The sequence below is a fragment of the Eptatretus burgeri genome, chromosome 10, assembly GCF_056783735.1.
Source record: "Eptatretus burgeri isolate ZD-2024b chromosome 10, Ebu_testis_v1, whole genome shotgun sequence".
Taxonomy (NCBI): Eukaryota; Metazoa; Chordata; class Myxini; order Myxiniformes; family Myxinidae; genus Eptatretus; species Eptatretus burgeri.
The window spans coordinates 93,672,830-93,693,205 of record NC_140970.1 but is presented as its reverse complement, the minus strand read 5'-3'; the positions used below and the strand labels follow the sequence as shown (position 1 = coordinate 93,693,205).

Sequence of the window (20,376 nt, the reverse complement as noted above, 5' to 3'; positions counted from 1 at the left end):
AAGGCAGTCATGTGGGTAAAGTTTTGCCTCGATATTTTCAGCCATTTCAGAAAATATTTGTGAATGTTTAAAAAAACAACAACAATAGAGCAGCCAAATTACATGCGCAATGACATCATCAAAAAAAAATTGTGGACCATTTCAACCAGAGATGACCCTCAGCATTTTTTATAATGATCGGATGTAGCGTTCTACATATGCAATTATGACATCATAACGAAAGCAACAATGACATCAAAAAATACCACACTCATTTCCCATGAGGTATGCTCGCTATGTGCCACTTGTGCACTCAAGTCTTTGGGTCTTTCCGTGTCAAATCAACAAATTTTCAGAAAAGTTCCAGGTCGACCATCTCAGATTTTCATGATTTTTTTTTTGTGTGGGTTGGACAAATATTGAGCAGAAAAAAATGTCAAATATTTGTTCTGTATGCCAAGGAGTTTTTGAGATATGACCCAAGAGTGTGTCAAGGTTGGTTGAAGAAAAATGACCCCACAATTATCCTTCAATTTCAGCAACCCATTTCTTGGCATCTGTTTGAGATAAAGCAATGAAATTTTTTTCCTAATGCAACTTTTATGGTATTTTAAAGAAAAAATAAAGCCGGATACATTGCAGAAAAAAATGAGGCCTGCAGCCACCCTCAAAAATGGTAAAAATCAAAATAGCACGACTGAAACAGGCAACTTTGTTAAAGTACCTTTCATTTATTGTCACCCATGTAATTTTTTGTGTGAAAAATATACTAAAATGTCGACCAAAATATGAATTACCAGGTGTCTACTGCATTAATTTTTTTATTTTAGGCCCTTTCAAAAAGGGAAAAATATGAAATTTCATAATTTACAGGTCAAAAAAAATCACATGTGGGCTACCTTAAAAATTTACATGCTTGGTATCAAATTAAAGCTCCTTTCATGTTCTATAACTGCACCAAATCTCATTAGTTTTATAGGAATCCTTCATGTACTGCCAACCCCATCAATAAAGCGAAACAACACCAGTGCGTTAAATCTATTTATAGCACACAGTACAAAACACCTTACAAAAACGCAGCGCAACGCAATGCAATGTCAGTGTGGCCAGGCCATTAGTCAAAATAACTGTTAATTTCCACTTGAAAGCTTCAAAGTTGATCCCTTCAAATGACCGATACATCACATATTACTGAAGTTATTGAGGCACTGATAATATTGTGCAAGTTTTGTTTAGAATCCAATGACAACAAAGTAATGCACACATTAGCTCAACCACTGATTCATAAAATAAGGACAGTATAATTTCGAAAGAATCAGACATGCATTTGAAAATTGCCCTTTGTATGCATTTATTATATTAGTAATAACTATAAAAACCTTATCTGCAATAGGTTGTTTTATGACATTCTGTTTCTTCTTGAAGAATAGAACCAACAGTACAAGTTTTTAATTGATTTCTGCAGACCAGGTCCATTTTGTTCGTGTGCTTCCAAATTACAACTTTCAGAAACTTTTGCACACCACCCCAAGTTTAAAAATAAGCCATCCCTAGAACTAGGCAATGCTAAAAATAGATCCTGAGTCAGCTTCAGATTAAAGACTCTAGTCCTTTAATTCTTTATGCTTAAAGGTGAAACACATTATTTTTCAATGTTAAACGTTTTTAAATATTAAAGCAAATAAACAAAACCATTTCCTCTGGAAGTGTATTTTTACTCATTAGCATTACCGGGTACTTACAGATGGGTCAATTATTCACCATGTTGGAGATGTGTAATGAAAAAAATCACCTTAATAGACATGTGAGAATTGGGTTGTGCATTGATATTTTGGTATTTAATGCCTGAAAATTTTTATTTAAGTGAGACAGAAATTAATTGAATTGACAGCTCACAAATGACATTGCCAATAATGAGCCAAATTCGTTTTGGGGCTTTATTGATGGGGTTGGTAGGACATGAAGGATTGCTATAAAACTAATGAGATTTGGTACAGTTATAGTACATGAAAGGAGCTTTCATTTGATACCAAGGACGTATATTTTGAAGATAGGCCACATGTGATTTTTTTTGACCTGAAAATTATAAAATTTCATATTTTTCCCTTTTTGAAAGGGCCTAAAATAAAAAAAATAAATGCATTAGACACCTGGTAATTCATATTTTGGTCGACATTTCAGTATATTTTTCACACAAAAAATTACATGGGTGACAATAAATGAAAGGTACTTTAACATGGGTCAAAGTTGCCCGTTTCAGTCGTGCTATTTTGATTTTTACCATTTTTTGAGGGTGGCTGCAGGCCTCATTTTTTCTGCAATGTATCCGGCTTTATGTTTTCTTGAAAACACAATAAAAGTTGCATTAGGAAAAAAAAATTCAATGCTTTATCTCAAACAGATGCCAAGAAATGGGTTGCTGAAATTGAAGGATAATTAGGGGGTCATTTTTCTTCAACCAACCTTGACATGCTCTAGGGGTCATATCTCAAAAACTTGGAATACAGAACTAATATTTCACATTTTTTCTTTTAAATATTTGCCCAACCTGCAAAAAAAAAATTACAAAAATCCGAGGTGGTCGACCTGGAGGCATTTGTCGATTTGACACGGAATGACCCTTGGAGAACATTTGTGTTAAGTTTCCCTTCGATCTGTCCAGCCGTTCCGGAGAAGAAGATTTTCATAGATTTTCGGGGAAGTCCAATATGGCTGCCGAGCCATGTGACCAATGACATCATATGTGTGAACCTTTTTTGGCAAATTGACAGGTGGTCATACGTGTGAAGCTGCAACTCGATCTGTTCAGCAATTTCAAAAAAGAAGATTTTTGAGGTGTTCTTTTTTTTAAGAATAGGGCTGCCAAATGACGTGACTGATGACGTCATGAAATTTTTTTTTTGTGGACCATTTTATTCCTCGATAACCCTCAAAAATTTTCATCCTGATCGGATGTGGCGTTCCACAAATGCAATTATGACGTCATAACTGGGACACCTATGACGTCAACAAATCACTGTCTTTCCCCATAAGGAGTACTTGCGATGTGCCAACATTCAATTTTTTCCTTGGTACGGATACAGAGATACAAAGGTCCAATTTGTTTTCATTTTTTCAATATGGCTGCCACACCACGTAACCTATGACATCATAATTATCAATGGAACATTCCGCAGGAGTAGCCGCACAAGTGGTGAAAAATTTGTCTCAATCAGACAAGCGGTTGCGGAGAAAAACAGGAAAGTTCTGTGCGGACAAACAAACAGACAGTCACACAAACGGACCCAAATGCAATACCCTCTCCGAATCCTTTGGCGAGGGTAACGAGAAAGCATCCCTAAATACACAGCCCATCTACAGCGGCTTTGTACAAAAAACAGCCCCCCCCCCAAAAAAAAGAAGTGAAATATATAAACGAGGCTTCATCATATTCTCATGAAAAAGGATTGTTGAAAATTTGATGACAAAAGCTCAAATGTAAATTCAGACACACACACACGGACACACACACTGACACACACACAGACACACACGGACACACACAGATACACACACACACGGACACACACACACACACATACACACACACACACACACACATACACACACACACACACACATACACCCCTCTGGTGGATGAGAGAACAGAATGGATGAAGGGTGGTATTCTCTGAGACGGAGTGTACTTATTGGAACTGCTGATGCAAAAATGGAAGTTTTCCATGAAGTCAGAGCCTTTCTTTTTTGTTGTCGTTTTGTGATTCATGATCTCGGCTCATGGAAGAGGTGGGACAAAGAACAGATCGGGACACAACAGAACAAATGGAACAGCAGGAGAAAGTTGAAATCCCAACACCAGGTGGAGGGAGAAGGTAGAGGGAAGTGGACAAACAAGGGATGCAGGTAATGATGAGGGGTAGGGAGAACACAAGGGGTGGTCAAGATGGATACAGAAGCAAAATTTTTTGGGAGGGGTGGCGGTAGTTTAACAGGTGTCTTAAAGTTGATGGCTTTAAATGGAGGATGACCTGAGATGGTGGTGAACAGCTGTCTTGAAGACTTGGCGGGAAGAATGAGATTGAAGAGAGAGTGGGAGGTGGTTCCACTCAGTAATTGCCATCTCATGATTATTCCTCACATTAGAAATATAATGCCCATCCTATCACTCATCCACAAAGGAAAATGTGGGAACATACTTCAAAAAAAGTACAACCGCATTTCAGTGAGGGACAGAATATAAAATATTCACGACCAGGTTAGAAAAAGCCATTGTGTATTTTTAGGACTGCAAAGCCTCATTTGGAGGACCTGTAGCAACTTATAGAACTAAACCAAGCTGGGGGGGGGGGGGGTGTTAGGGATAGGAGCTCAAAAGCAAGGATTTTGAGTTTTTTTAATATGAGAGAACACAGCTTTTTCCAGTGTGCAATCCCGTATGTCCCACATTTCAGATGATGTCCCTATCACGGTGAAACCAGGAAGTCAGACTGCATGGTATGATTGTTTACTTCCCTGTTTGTGGTGATGTTTTGGTGATTTGTTTTCGATATTTAAAATGCTCCTGAAGTGCATCATGCAAGACTTGGCCTCCACAACGTTGGTCAGGAATATTGAATATAGTCTCATTGTGAGCATTGCTTAAAATATAGTACATCACAGACATGCTGTTGATTTGACAAAATGTTTGTTTTACCTGTGGCTCTCGAGGTTGGAGGTATGAGGAGAGTTGTTGCACTTGAGCCTGGCTGAGTTGTTGTATCAGGTGCAGAGATTGTAGTTTCTGCTGGTATTTCAACGGCATAAAGAAGCCATTAGACTTTGTGAAGGATGTTTTTGAAATACAAATAAATTCAAATTTTGGAGAAAGACGAAGCCATTTGGGCCAACAGGTCTGTTTGGTGTAAACACCATAGATCTCCCAAAAACTACCACAGGCAATGCAAATTAAACAACCAACCCCAGGCAGAGACTTTGCCAAGAGTCCACAACAAAATTGCCGACAGCATCCAAAACGTAACGTTCGCACTTCAACACCCACCATCACAACGCAACAAAACAGGTGAAGGTGGCATACTCTGAGATGCAGCACACTTTGTTTTTACTGCTGATGTGAAATGGCAGTTTTCTCTTAAATCAGAACATGTTGGCATTCAAAGACAGGCAAGAAAGCAGAGTAATGAGAATGCAACCAACAAATGTATCTTTAATGTGATAAATTCATTTCGGGGTGAGAATGATGTCAAACATTTTATGAGTATTTTGAAAACAGGAATAACTCCAACTCGAGGGGGAGCACTCGGGAGAGTGCAAAACCTCCGCCACCAATACTGCTGAGTCACTCAAGTGAACCTTTTTCTTATTCATTGAATATGATGTCAACAGTGCTGACAGTTATAGTTATTTTCTCCAACATTTATTTTTTTTGGGGGGGGGGGGGTTGGAAATCACTTAAAACATGTAGAAATGCAAAAAAAAAGAAATCGAAATTTTGTTGAAAAAGAAATTGCAAATTTTTTTTTTCCTCCAGCAATTTTTTGTGGGGGTTGGAAATCACTTAAAACATGTAGAAATGCAAAAAATAAAATTATTTATCTAACAATTTTTTTGGAGGGGGTTGGAAATCACTTAAAACATGTAGAAATGCAAAAAAATATACATATTTTTTTTTTTAACAATTTTTTTTGGGGGGGGGGGAAGTGCAAAATCTAATGGCATGATCCTTGGACCATACCTAACCCCCCACCAAGTTTCATCGAAATCCATCGAGGAGTTTTTCCATAATACTGTTCACAAACAAACAAACAAACAAACAATCAAACAAAGAGAAAGGGGTGAAAACAGTAACCTCCGATCTTCGATGACGGAGGTTAACAATGAAATAACTATGCTTACAGCACATGCTGGTATTATCATTTCATTGTTCTTTGAAACCAAATTTATTTCTCCAATGTTCTGAATTATTTGTTTGATATTTGCCATCTCAGTAATATTCCACATATTATAAATGTCATGCCAATCCCATCTCTCATCCATAAAGGCCGATGTAGGAACTAAGTCACAATAAATATCCGCATTTGTTTTGCAACGACGGACATGAACATAAACATATTCCTTTCAAGCTTCGAACAAGCCAATGCACGCTTTTACAACTGCGGAGGAGCCTCTCATTTGGGATACGAAGGACAGTTTTAAGAAATAAAACAAAGGAGGGAAAAGCTCAAAAGGAAGCATTTGGCATTTTTCAAATCTGAGAAGACATGCCTTTGGCTCATGTGGGATCTCATACCAAACATATTCCTGATGATGACCCCACAAGGGTAAAACCAGCAAGTTTGTTTGCTTGGTATATTTGTTGGTTCCCATGTTTGTGGTGATGTTTGTGTTAATTTGTGTTCAATGGTAAAACGGCCCCTGGTTGTCACTTAAAAGCTTCCCCTGCAACGCAAAACACAGGCCTTGGCCACTTCTAAACTGGGAAGGTATATTCCATACACAGTCCCATTATTCCTTTTGCTTGGAAGATGTGACTGCGAACATTATACGTTGAGTGACGATTTCCCTGCATTAGGTGTTGGTCCGCTATTGTTTAAAAACAAACATTTCATGAAAATACCTGCTGTTGATGTTGACATAGAGCTTGTTTTACTGGAGGTTGCAGAGGTTGGCGATACAAGGTGAGTTGTTGAACTTGACACTGTCTGTGGAGTTTTATCTGGTGGAGAAATTGTCGTTTTTCCTGGTGTTTCAACAGCGGAAAAAAAGGCCATTAGACTTTGTGAAGGATGGTTTTGAAATACAAATAAATTCCAATTTTGGTGAAAGACAAAGAAAGCCATTTGGGGAAACACGTCTGTACTGTGTGTACACGATATATCTCCCAAGTACTGCAGGCAATGATATTTAAACAACCAACTACATGCAAAGACTTTGCCCAGGGTACCATCGCACAATTGCAAAGACTTTTCAAAAGATTGCGTCGACACTGAACTCCATCATCTCAATGTAAACTGGAAAAAGAGGAATCAGAGATTGCAAACGCTTGCCAGGACTTCTTTTGAATGGTGTATTTTTTTCATAGTTTTTATCGTAAATCCAATACGGCTGCAAACCATGTGAACTATGATGTCATCTGTGTGACCAGTTTGTTCCTCATGGAAAGGCAGTCATGTGGGTAAAGTTTTGCCTCACTATTTTCAGCCATTTCGGAGAAGATATTTTGAATCTTTAAAAAAACAACAACAATAGAGCAGCCAAATCACGTGACCAATGACATCATCAAAAAAAATTGTGGACCATTTTAACCCGAGATGACCCTCAAAAGTTTTTATAATGATCGGATGTAGCGTTCTACATATGCAATTATAACATCATAACGAAAGCACCAATGACGTCAAATAATACCACACTCATTTCCCATGAGGTATGCTTGCGATGTGCCACGTGTGCACACAAGGCTTCAAGGGGAACATTTGTGTTAAGTTTCCCCTCGCTCTGTCGAGCCGTTCTGGAGAAGAAGATTTTCATACGTTTTCGGGGAAATCCAATATGGCTGCCGAGCCATGCGACCAATGACATCATATGTGTGAACCTTTTGTTGTAAATTGACAGGCAGTCATACGTGTGAAGTTGCACCTCGATCTGTTTAGCCATTTCAAAAAAGAAGATTTTTGAAAGTTTTTTTTTTTTTAAAGAATAGGGCTGCCGAATCACATGACTGATGACGTTATGAAATAATTTTCTGTGGACCATTTTATCCCACGATAACCCTCAAAAATTTTCATCCTGATCGGACGTGGCATTCCACAAATGCAATCATGACGTCATAACTGGGGCACCTGTGACGACATAAAATCACTCTCTTTCCCCATAAGGAGTACTTGCTATGTACCAAGTTTAAATTTTTCCTTGGTACGGTTTCAGAGATACAAAGGTCCAATTATTTTTCATTTTTCCAATATGGCTGCCACACCACATAACCTATGACATCATAATTATCAATGGAACATTCCGCAGGAGTAGCCGCACAAGTGGTGAAAAGTTCATCTCAATCAGAAAAGCGCTGCGGCGAAAAACAGGAAGGTTCTGTGCGGACAAACAAACAGACAGTCACACAAACGGACCCAAATGCAATACCCTCTCCGAATTCTTTGGCGAGGGTAACGAGAAAGCATCCCGAAATACAAAGCCCATCGACAGTGGCTTTGTTCAAAAAACAGCCCCCCCCCACCCCCGCAAAAAAAAGAAGTGAAATATATAAACGAGGCTTCACCATATTCTCATGAAAAAGGATTGTTGAAAATTTGATGACAAAAGCTCAAATGTAAATTCAGACACACACGGACGGACACACACACACACACGGACACACACACACGGACACACACACGGACACAGACACACACACACACGGACACAGACACACACACACGGACACACACACACACAAACACAAACACACACACACACCCCTCTGGTGGATGAGACAACAGAATGGATGAAGGGTGGTATTCTCTGAGACGGAATGTACTTATTGGAACTGCTGATGCAAAAATGGAAGTTTTCAATGAAGTAAGAGCCTTTCTTTTTTGTTGTTGTTGTTGTTTTGTGATTCATGATCTCGGCTCATGGAAGAGGTGGGACAAAGAACAGATCGGGACACAACAGAAGAAATGGAACAACAGGAGAAAGTTGAAATGCCAACATCAGGTGGAGGGAGAAGGTTGGAGGGAAGTGGACAAACAAGGGATGCAGGTAATGATGAGGGGTAGGGAGAACACAAGGGGTGGTCAAGATGGATAGAGAAGCAAAATTTTTGGAGGGGTGGCGGTAGTTTAACAGGTGTCTTAAAGTTGATGGCTTTGAATGGAGGATGACCTGAGATGGTGGTGAACAGCTGTCTTGAAGACTTAGAGGGAAGAATAAGATTGAAGAGAGAGTGGGAGGTGGTTCCACTCAGTAATTGCCATCTCACGATTATTCCTCACATTAGAAATGTAATGCCCATCCTATCACTCATCCACAAAGGAAAATGTGGGAACATACTTCAAAAAAAGTATAACTGCATTTCACTGAAAAAAGGAATATAAAATACTCACTACCAGGTTAGAAAAAGCCATTGTGTATTTTTAGGACTGCAGAGTCTCATTTTGAGGACCTGGAGCAACTTGGAGAATTAAACCATGATTGGGGAGGGGGGGGGGTGTTAAGGATAGGAGCTCAAAAGCAAGGATTTTGAGTTTTTTTAATATGAGAGAACACAGCTTTTTCCAGTGTGCAATCCCGTATGTCCCACATTTCAGATGATGTCCCTATCACGGTGAAACCAGGAAGTCAGACTGCATGGTATGATTGTTTACTTCCCTGTTTGTGGTGATGTTTTGGTGATTTGTTTTCGATATTTAAACTGCTCCTGAAGTGCATCATGCAAGACTTGGCCTCCACAACGTTGGTCAGGAATATTGAATATAGTCTCATTGTGAGCATTGCTTAAAATATAGTACATCACAGACATGCTGTTGATTTGACAAAATGTTTGTTTTACCTGTGGCTCTCGAGGTTGGAGGTATGAGGAGAGTTGTTGCACTTGAGCCCGGCTGAGTTGTTGTATCAGGTGCAGAGATTGTAGTTTCTGCTGGTATTTCAACGGCATAAAGAAGCCATTAGACTTTGTGAAGGATGTTTTTGAAATACAAATAAATTCAAATTTTGGAGAAAGACGAAGCCATTTGGGCCAACAGGTCTGTTTGGTGTAAACACCATAGATCTCCCAAAAACTACCACAGGCAATGCAAATTAAACAACCAACCCCAGGCAGAGACTTTGCCAAGAGTCCACAACAAAATTGCCGACAGCATCCAAAACGTAACGTTCGCACTTCAACACCCACCATCACAACGCAACAAAACAGGTGAAGGTGGCATACTCTGAGATGCAGCACACTTTGTTTTTACTGCTGATGTGAAATGGCAGTTTTCTCTTAAATCAGAACATGTTGGCATTCAAAGACAGGCAAGAAAGCAGAGTAATGAGAATGCAACCAACAAATGTATCTTTAATGTGATAAATTCATTTCGGGGTGAGAATGATGTCAAACATTTTATGAGTATTTTGAAAACAGGAATAACTCCAACTCGAGGGGGAGCACTCGGGAGAGTGCAAAACCTCCGCCACCAATACTGCTGAGTCACTCAAGTGAACCTTTTTCTTATTCATTGAATATGATGTCAACAGTGCTGACAGTTATAGTTATTTTCTCCAACATTTATTTTTTTTGGGGGGGGGGGGGGTTGGAAATCACTTAAAACATGTAGAAATGCAAAAAAAAAAGAAATCGAAATTTTGTTGAAAAAGAAATTGCAATTTTTTTTTTTCCTCCAGCAATTTTTTGTGGGGGTTGGAAATCACTTAAAACATGTAGAAATGCAAAAAATAAAATTATTTATCTAACAATTTTTTTGGAGGGGGTTGGAAATCACTTAAAACATGTAGAAATGCAAAAAAATATACATATATTTTTTTTTAACAATTTTTTTTGGGGGGGGGGGAAGTGCAAAATCTAATGGCATGATCCTTGGACCATACCTAACCCCCCACCAAGTTTCATCGAAATCCATCGAGGAGTTTTTCCATAATACTGTTCACAAACAAACAAACAAACAAACAATCAAACAAAGAGAAAGGGGTGAAAACAGTAACCTCCGATCTTCGATGACGGAGGTTAACAATGAAATAACTATGCTTACAGCACATGCTGGTATTATCATTTCATTGTTCTTTGAAACCAAATTTATTTCTCCAATGTTCTGAATTATTTGTTTGATATTTGCCATCTCAGTAATATTCCACATATTATAAATGTCATGCCAATCCCATCTCTCATCCATAAAGGCCGATGTAGGAACTAAGTCACAATAAATATCCGCATTTGTTTTGCAACGACGGACATGAACATAAACATATTCCTTTCAAGCTTCGAACAAGCCAATGCACGCTTTTACAACTGCGGAGGAGCCTCTCATTTGGGATACGAAGGACAGTTTTAAGAAATAAAACAAAGGAGGGAAAAGCTCAAAAGGAAGCATTTGGCATTTTTCAAATCTGAGAAGACATGCCTTTGGCTCATGTGGGATCTCATACCAAACATATTCCTGATGATGACCCCACAAGGGTAAAACCAGCAAGTTTGTTTGCTTGGTATATTTGTTGGTTCCCATGTTTGTGGTGATGTTTGTGTTAATTTGTGTTCAATGGTAAAACGGCCCCTGGTTGTCACTTAAAAGCTTCCCCTGCAACGCAAAACACAGGCCTTGGCCACTTCTAAACTGGGAAGGTATATTCCATACACAGTCCCATTATTCCTTTTGCTTGGAAGATGTGACTGCGAACATTATACGTTGAGTGACGATTTCCCTGCATTAGGTGTTGGTCCGCTATTGTTTAAAAACAAACATTTCATGAAAATACCTGCTGTTGATGTTGACATAGAGCTTGTTTTACTGGAGGTTGCAGAGGTTGGCGATACAAGGTGAGTTGTTGAACTTGACACTGTCTGTGGAGTTTTATCTGGTGGAGAAATTGTCGTTTTTCCTGGTGTTTCAACAGCGGAAAAAAAGGCCATTAGACTTTGTGAAGGATGGTTTTGAAATACAAATAAATTCCAATTTTGGTGAAAGACAAAGAAAGCCATTTGGGGAAACACGTCTGTACTGTGTGTACACGATATATCTCCCAAGTACTGCAGGCAATGATATTTAAACAACCAACTACATGCAAAGACTTTGCCCAGGGTACCATCGCACAATTGCAAAGACTTTTCAAAAGATTGCGTCGACACTGAACTCCATCATCTCAATGTAAACTGGAAAAAGAGGAATCAGAGATTGCAAACGCTTGCCAGGACTTCTTTTGAATGGTGTATTTTTTTCATAGTTTTTATCGTAAATCCAATACGGCTGCAAACCATGTGAACTATGATGTCATCTGTGTGACCAGTTTGTTCCTCATGGAAAGGCAGTCATGTGGGTAAAGTTTTGCCTCACTATTTTCAGCCATTTCGGAGAAGATATTTTGAATCTTTAAAAAAACAACAACAATAGAGCAGCCAAATCACGTGACCAATGACATCATCAAAAAAAATTGTGGACCATTTTAACCCGAGATGACCCTCAAAAGTTTTTATAATGATCGGATGTAGCGTTCTACATATGCAATTATAACATCATAACGAAAGCACCAATGACGTCAAATAATACCACACTCATTTCCCATGAGGTATGCTTGCGATGTGCCACGTGTGCACACAAGGCTTCAAGGGGAACATTTGTGTTAAGTTTCCCCTCGCTCTGTCGAGCCGTTCTGGAGAAGAAGATTTTCATACGTTTTCGGGGAAATCCAATATGGCTGCCGAGCCATGTGACCAATGACATCATATGTGTGAACCTTTTGTTGTAAATTGAGAGGGGGTCATACGTGTGAAGTTGCACCTCGATCTGTTTAGCCATTTCAAAAAAGAAGATTTTTGAAAGTTTTTTTTTTTTTTAAAGAATAGGGCTGCCGAATCACATGACTGATGACGTTATGAAATAATTTTCTGTGGACCATTTTATCCCACGATAACCCTCAAAAATTTTCATCCTGATCGGACGTGGCATTCCACAAATGCAATCATGACGTCATAACTGGGGCACCTGTGACGACATAAAATCACTCTCTTTCCCCATAAGGAGTACTTGCTATGTACCAAGTTTAAATTTTTCCTTGGTACGGTTTCAGAGATACAAAGGTCCAATTATTTTTCATTTTTCCAATATGGCTGCCACACCACATAACCTATGACATCATAATTATCAATGGAACATTCCGCAGGAGTAGCCGCACAAGTGGTGAAAAGTTCATCTCAATCAGAAAAGCGCTGCGGCGAAAAACAGGAAGGTTCTGTGCGGACAAACAAACAGACAGTCACACAAACGGACCCAAATGCAATACCCTCTGCGATCCTTTGGTGAGGGAAACGAGAAAGCATCCCGAAATACAAAGCCCATCGACAGTGGCTTTGTTCAAAAAACAGCCCCCCCCCACCCCCGCAAAAAAAAAGAAGTGAAATATATAAACGAGGCTTCACCATATTCTCATGAAAAAGGATTGTTGAAAATTTGATCACAAAAGCTCAAATGTAAATTCAGACACACACGGACGGACACACACACACACACACACACGGACACACACACGGACACAGACACACACACACGGACACAGACACACACACACGGACACACACACACACACACGGACACACACACACACACACACAAACACAAACACACACACACACCCCTCTGGTGGATGAGACAACAGAATGGATGAAGGGTGGTATTCTCTGAGACGGAATGTACTTATTGGAACTGCTGATGCAAAAATGGAAGTTTTCAATGAAGTAAGAGCCTTTCTTTTTTGTTGTTGTTGTTGTTTTGTGATTCATGATCTCGGCTCATGGAAGAGGTGGAACAAAGAACAGATCGGGACACAACAGAAGAAATGGAACAACAGGAGAAAGTTGAAATGCCAACATCAGGTGGAGGGAGAAGGTTGGAGGGAAGTGGACAAACAAGGGATGCAGGTAATGATGAGGGGTAGGGAGAACACAAGGGGTGGTCAAGATGGATAGAGAAGCAAAATTTTTGGAGGGGTGGCGGTAGTTTAACAGGTGTCTTAAAGTTGATGGCTTTGAATGGAGGATGACCTGAGATGGCGGTGAACAGCTGTCTTGAAGACTTAGAGGGAAGAATAAGATTGAAGAGAGAGTGGGAGGTGGTTCCACTCAGTGATTGCCATCTCACGATTATTCCTCACATTAGAAATGTAATGCCCATCCTATCACTCATCCACAAAGGAAAATGTGGGAACATACTTCAAAAAAAAGTATAACTGCATTTCACTGAAAAAAGGAATATAAAATATTCACTACCAGGTTAGAAAAAGCCATTGTGTATTTTTAGGACTGCAGAGTCTCATTTTGAGGACCTGGAGCAACTTGGAGAATTAAACCATGATTGGGGAGGGGGGGGGGGTGTTAAGGATAGGAGCTCAAAAGCAAGGATTTTGAGTTTTTTTTTCATCTGAGAGAATAAAGCTTTTTCCAGTGTGGGATCCCGTATGTCCCACATTAGAGATGATGTCCCCATCACGGTGAAACCAGGAGGTCAGACTGCGTGGTATGATTGTTTTACCTCCACGTTTATGGTGATGTTTTGGTGAATTTGTTTTCGATATTTAAACTGCCCCTGATTGTAGCTTCAAGACTCTCCTGAAGTGCATAATGCAAGACTTGGCCTCCACAACGTTGGTCAGGAATATTGAATATAGTCTCTTTGTGAGCATTGCTTAAATATAGTACATCACAGACATGCTGTTGATTTGACAGAATGTTTGTTTTACCTGTGGCTCTTGAGGTTGTAGGTATGAGGAGAGTTGTTGCAATTGAGCCCGGCTGAGTTGTTGTATCAGGTGCAGAGATTGTAGTTTCTGCTGGTATTTCAACGGCAAAAAGAAGCCATTAGACTTTGTGAAGGATGTTTTTGAAATACAAATAAATTCCAATTTTGGAGAAAGACGAAGTCATTTGGGCCACCAGGTCTGTCAGGTGAAAACACCATAGATCTCCCAAAAACTACCATAGGCAATGCAAATTAAACAACCAACCCCAGGCAGAGACTTTGCCAAGAGTCCACAACACAATTGCTGACAGTTTTCAAAACGTAACGTTGGCACTTCAACACCCACCATCACAACGCAACAAAACAGGTGAAGGTGGCATACTCTGAGATGCAGCACACTTTGTTTTTTACTGCTGATGTGAAATGGCAGTTTTCTCTTACATCAGAACATGTTGACATTCAAAGACAGGCTAGAAAGCAGAGTAATGAGAATGATACCAACAAATCTATCCTTAATGTGATAAATTCATTTCGGGGTGAGAATGATGTCAAACATTTTATGAGTATTGTGTAAACAGAAGGAACTCGAACAATGAAATAACGATGCTGACAGCACATGCTGGTATCATAATTTCATTGTTCTTTGAAACCAAATTTATTTCTCCAATGTTCTGAATTATTTGTTCGACATTTGCCATCTCAATAATATTCCACATATTATAAATGTCATGCCAATCCAATCTCTCATCCATGAAGGCCGATGTCGGAACTAAGTCACAATAAATATCTGCATTTGTTTTGCAACGACGGACATGAACATAAACATATTGCTTTCAAGCTTCGAACAAGCCAATGCACGCTTTCACAACTGTGGAGGAGCCTCTCATTTGGGATACGAAGGACAGTTGTTTGAACTAAAACAAAGGAGGGAAAAGCTCAAAAGGAAGCATTTGGCATTTTTCAAACCCGAGAAGACATGCCTTTGGCTCGTGTGGGATCTCATAACTAACACATTCCTGATGATGATCCCACAAGGGTAAAACCAGCAAGTTTGTTTGCTTGGTATATTTGTTGGTTCCCATGTTTGTGGTGATGTTTGTGTTAATTTGTGTTCAATGGTAAAACGGCCCCTGGTTGTCACTTAAAAGCTTCCCCTGAAAAGTAAAACACAGGCCTTGGCCGCTTCTAAACTGGAAAGGTGTATTCCATACACAGTCCCTTTATTCCTTTTGCTTGGAACATATGACTGCGAACATTATACGTTGAATGACAATTTCCCCGCATTAGGTGTTGGTCCGCCATTGTTCAAAAACAAACATTTCATGAAAATACCTGCTGTTGATGTTGACAAAGAGCTTGTTTTACTGGAGGTTGCAGAGGTTGGCGATACAAGGTGAGTTGTTGAACTTGACATTGTCTGTGGAGTTGTATCAGGTGGAGAGATTGTAGTTTCTCCTGGTGTTTCAACAACATAAAGACGTCATTAGACTTTGTGAAGGATGGTTTTGAAATACAAATAAATTCCAATTTTGGTGAAAGACAAAGAAAGCCATTTGGGGAAACACGTCTGTACTGTGTGTACACGATATATCTCCCAAGTAATGCAGGCAATGATATTTAAACAACCAACTACATGCAAAGACTTTGCCCAGGGTACCATCGCACAATTGCAAAGACTTTTCAAAAGATTGCGTCGACACTGAACTCCATCATCTCAATGTAAACTGGAAAAAGAGGAATCAGAGATTGCAAACGCTTGCCAGGACTTCTTTTGAATGGTGTATTTTTTTTTCATAGTTTTTATCGTAAATGCAATACGGCTGCAAACCATGTGAACTATGATGTCATCTGTGTGACCAGTTTGTTCCTCATGGAAAGGCAGTCATGTGGGTAAAGTTTTGCGTCAATATTTTCAGCCATTTCCGATAAGATTTTTGAATGTTTAAAAAACTACAACAATAGAGCAGCCAAATCACGTGCCCAATGACATCATCAAAAGAAATTTGTGGACCATTTTAACCAGAGATGACCCTCAACATTTTTTATAATGATCGGATGTAGCGTTCTACATATGCAATTATAACATCATAACGAAAGCACCAATGACGTCAAATAATACCACACTCATTTCCCATGAGGTATGCTTGCGATATGCCACGTGTGCACACAAGGCTTCAAGGGGAACATTTGTGTTAAGTTTCCCCTCGATCTGTCAAGCCGTTCTGGAGAAGAAGATTTTCATACGTTTTCGGGAAAATCCAATATGGCTGCCGAGCCATGTGACCAATGACATCATATGTGTGAACCTTTTGTTGTAAATTGAGAGGGGGTCATACGTGTGAAGTTGCACCTCGATCTGTTCAGCCATTTCAACAAAGAAGATTTTTGAAGGTTTTTTTTTTTAAAAGAATAGGGCTGCCGAATCACATGACTGATGACGTTATGAAATAATTTTCTGTGGACCATTTTATCCCACGATAACCCTCAAAAATTTTCATCCTGATCAGACGTGGCGTTCCACAAATGCAATCATGACGTCATAACTGGGGCACCTGTGACGACATAAAATCACTCTCTTTCCCCATAAGGAGTACTTGCTATGTACCAAGTTAAAATTTTTCCTTGCTACGGTTTCAGAGATACAAAGGTCCAATTTTTTTCATTTTTCCAATATGGCTGCCACACCACATAACCTATGACATCATAATTATCAATGGAACATTCCGCAGGAGTAGCCGCACAAGTGGTGAAAAATTCGTCTCAATCAGACAAGCGCTGCGGCGAAAAACAGGAAGGTTCTGTGCGGACAAACAAACAGACAGTCACACAAACGGACCCAAATGCAATACCCTCTGCGATCCTTTGGCGAGGGTAACGAGAAAGCATCCCGAAATACAAAGCCCATCGACAGTGGCTTTGTACAAAAAACAGCCCCCCCACCCCCCCCCCCCGAAAAAAGAAGAAGTGAAATATATAAACGAGGCTTCACCATATTCTCATGAAAAAGGATTGTTGAAAATTTGATGACAAAAGCTCAAATGTTAATGCAGACACACACGGACGGACACACACACACACACACACACACGGACACACACACACGGACACACACACACACACACGGACACACACACGGACGCACACACTCACACGGACACACACACACACGGACAAACACACGGACACAGACACACACACACGGACACACACACGGACACAGACACGCACACACACGGACACACACACGGACACAGACACACACACACGGACACACACACGGACACAGACACGCACACACACGGACACACACACACACACACACACACACACACACACACACACACACACACACACACACACAAACACAAACACACACACACCCCTCTGGTGGATGAGACAACAGAATGGATGAAGGGTGGTATTCTCTGAGATGGAGTGTACTTATTGGAACTGCTGATGCAAAAATGGAAGTTTTCAATGAAGTAAGAGCCTTTCTTTTTTGTTGTTGTTGTTGTTTTGTGATTCATGATCTCGGCTCATGGAAGAGGTGGGACAAAGAACAGATCGGGACACAACAGAAGAAATGGAACAACAGGAGAAAGTTGAAATGCCAACATCAGGTGGAGGGAGAAGGTTGGAGGGAAGTGGACAAACAAGGGATGCAGGTAATGATGAGGGGTAGGGAGAACACAAGGGCTGGTCAAGATGGATAGAGAAGCAAAATTTTTGGGAGGGTGGCGGTAGTTTAACAGGTGTCTTAAAGTTGATGGCTTTGAATGGGACGACCTGAGATGGTGGTGAACAGCTGTCTTGAAGACTTGGAGGGAAGAATGAGATTGAAGAGAGAGTTGGAGGTGGTTCCACTCAGTGATTGCCATCTCACGATTATTCCTCACATTAGAAATGTAATGCCCATCCTTTCACTCATCCACAAAGGAAAATATGGGAACATACTTCAAAAAAAAGTATAACTGCATTTCACTGAGGGAAAGAATATAAAATATTCACTACCAGGTGAGAAAAAGCCATTGTGTATTTTTAGGACTGCAGAGTCTCATTTTGAGGACCTGGAGCAACTTGTAGAATTAAACCATGATTGGGGAGGGGGGGGGGGGTGTTAAGGATAGGAGCTCAAAAGCAAGGATTTTGAGTTTTTTTTTCATCTGATAGAATAAAGCTTTTTCCAGTGTGGGATCCCGTATGTCCCACATTAGAGATGATGTCCCCATCACGGTGAAACCAGGAGGTCAGACTGCGTGGTATGATTGTTTTACCTCCACGTTTATGGTGATGTTTTGGTGAATTTGTTTTTGATATTTAAACTGCCCCTGATTGTAGCTTCAAGACTTTCCTGAAGTGCATAATGCAAGACTTGGCCTCCACAACGTTGGTCAGGAATATTGAATATAGTCTCTTTGTGAGCATTGTTTAAAATATAGTACATCACAGACATGCTGTTGATTTGACAGAATGTTTGTTTTACCTGTGGCTCTTGAGGTTGTAGGTATGAGGAGAGTTGTTGCACTTGAGCCCGGCTGAGTTGTTGTATCAGGTGCAGAGATTGTAGTTTCTGCTGGTATTTCAACGGCAAAAAGAAGCCATTAGACTTTGTGAAGGATGTTTTTGAAATACAAATAAATTCCCATTTTGGAGAAAGACGAAGTCATTTTGGCCACCAGGTCTGTCAGGTGAAAACACCATAGATCTCCCAAAAACTACCACAGGCAATGCAAATTAAACAACCAACCCCAGGCAGAGACTTTGCCAAGAGTCCACAACACAATTGCTGACAGTTTTCAAAACGTAACGTTGGCACTTCAACACCCACCATCACAACGCAACAAAACAGGTGAAGGTGGCATACTCTGAGATGCAGCACACTTTGTTTTTACTGCTGATGTGAAATGGCAGTTTTCTCTTAAATCAGAACATGTTGACATTCAAAGACAGGCCAGAAAGCAGAGTAATGAGAATGATACCAACAAATCTATCCTTAATGTGATAAATTCATTTCGGGGTGAGAATGATGTCAAACATTTTATGAGTATTGTGTCAACAGAAAGAACTCGAACAATGAAATAACGATGCTGACAGCACATGCTGGTATCATCATTTCATTGTTCTTTGAAACCAAATTTATTTCTCCAATGTTCTGAATTATTTGTTCGACATTTGCCATCTCAATAATATTCCACATATTATAAATGTCATGCCAATCCAATCTCTCATCCATGAAGGCCGATGTCGGAACTAAGTCACAATAAATATCTGCATTTGTTTTGCAACGACGGACATGAACATAAACATATTGCTTTCAAGCTTCGAACAAGCCAATGCACGCTTTCACAACTGTGGAGGAGCCTCTCATTTGGGATACGAAGGACAGTTGTTTGAACTAAAACAAAGGAGGGAAAAGCTCAAAAGGAAGCATTTGGCATTTTTCAAACCCGAGAAGACATGCCTTTGGCTCGTGTGGGATCTCATACCTAACACATTCCTGATGATGATCCCACAAGGGTAAAACCAGCAAGTTTGTTTGCTTGGTATATTTGTTGGTTCCCATGCTTGTGGTGATGTTTGTGTTAATTTGTGTTCAATGGTAAAACGGCCCCTGGTTGTCACTTAAAAGCTTCCCCTGCAAAGTAAAACACAGGCCTTGGCCGCTTCTAAACTGGAAAGGTGTATTCCATACACAGTCCCTATATTCCTTTTGCTTGGAACATATGACTGCGAACATTATACGTTGAGTGACAATTTCCCCGCATTAGATGTTGGTCCGCCATTGTTCAAAAACAAACATTTCATGAAAATACCTGCTGTTGATGTTGACAAAGAGCTTGTTTTACTGGAGGTTGCAGAGGTTGGCGATACAAGGTGAGTTGTTGAACTTGACATTGTCTGTGGAGTTGTATCAGGTGGAGAAATTGTGGTTTCTCCTGGTGTTTCAACAACATAAAGACGT

General features: G+C 40.0%; 1 protein-coding gene across 16 annotated transcripts in view; it reads right to left on the bottom strand.

Annotated features, from left to right (window-relative positions):
- LOC147019142 (uncharacterized) overlaps positions 1–20,376 on the bottom strand; it is a 103,349-nt gene that overhangs the window by 15,318 nt on the left and 67,655 nt on the right. For 6 of the 16 annotated variants that reach the window (XM_085899995.1, XM_085899994.1, XM_085900003.1 and 3 more), the window contains 8 exons: positions 20,228–20,350; positions 18,898–18,987; positions 15,747–15,869; positions 14,416–14,505; positions 11,443–11,565; positions 9,521–9,610; positions 6,593–6,715; positions 4,673–4,762 (listed from right to left, as the gene is read on the bottom strand). In XM_085899995.1, the coding sequence (XP_085756121.1) occupies positions 4,673–4,762; positions 6,593–6,715; positions 9,521–9,610; positions 11,443–11,565; positions 14,416–14,505; positions 15,747–15,869; positions 18,898–18,987; positions 20,228–20,350 (852 nt within the window). The remainder of the gene's footprint in view (positions 1–4,672; positions 4,763–6,592; positions 6,716–9,520; positions 9,611–11,442; positions 11,566–14,415; positions 14,506–15,746; positions 15,870–18,897; positions 18,988–20,227; positions 20,351–20,376) is intronic. The other 10 variants (XM_085899999.1, XM_085900004.1, XM_085900007.1 and 7 more) reach the window with 8 other exon arrangements.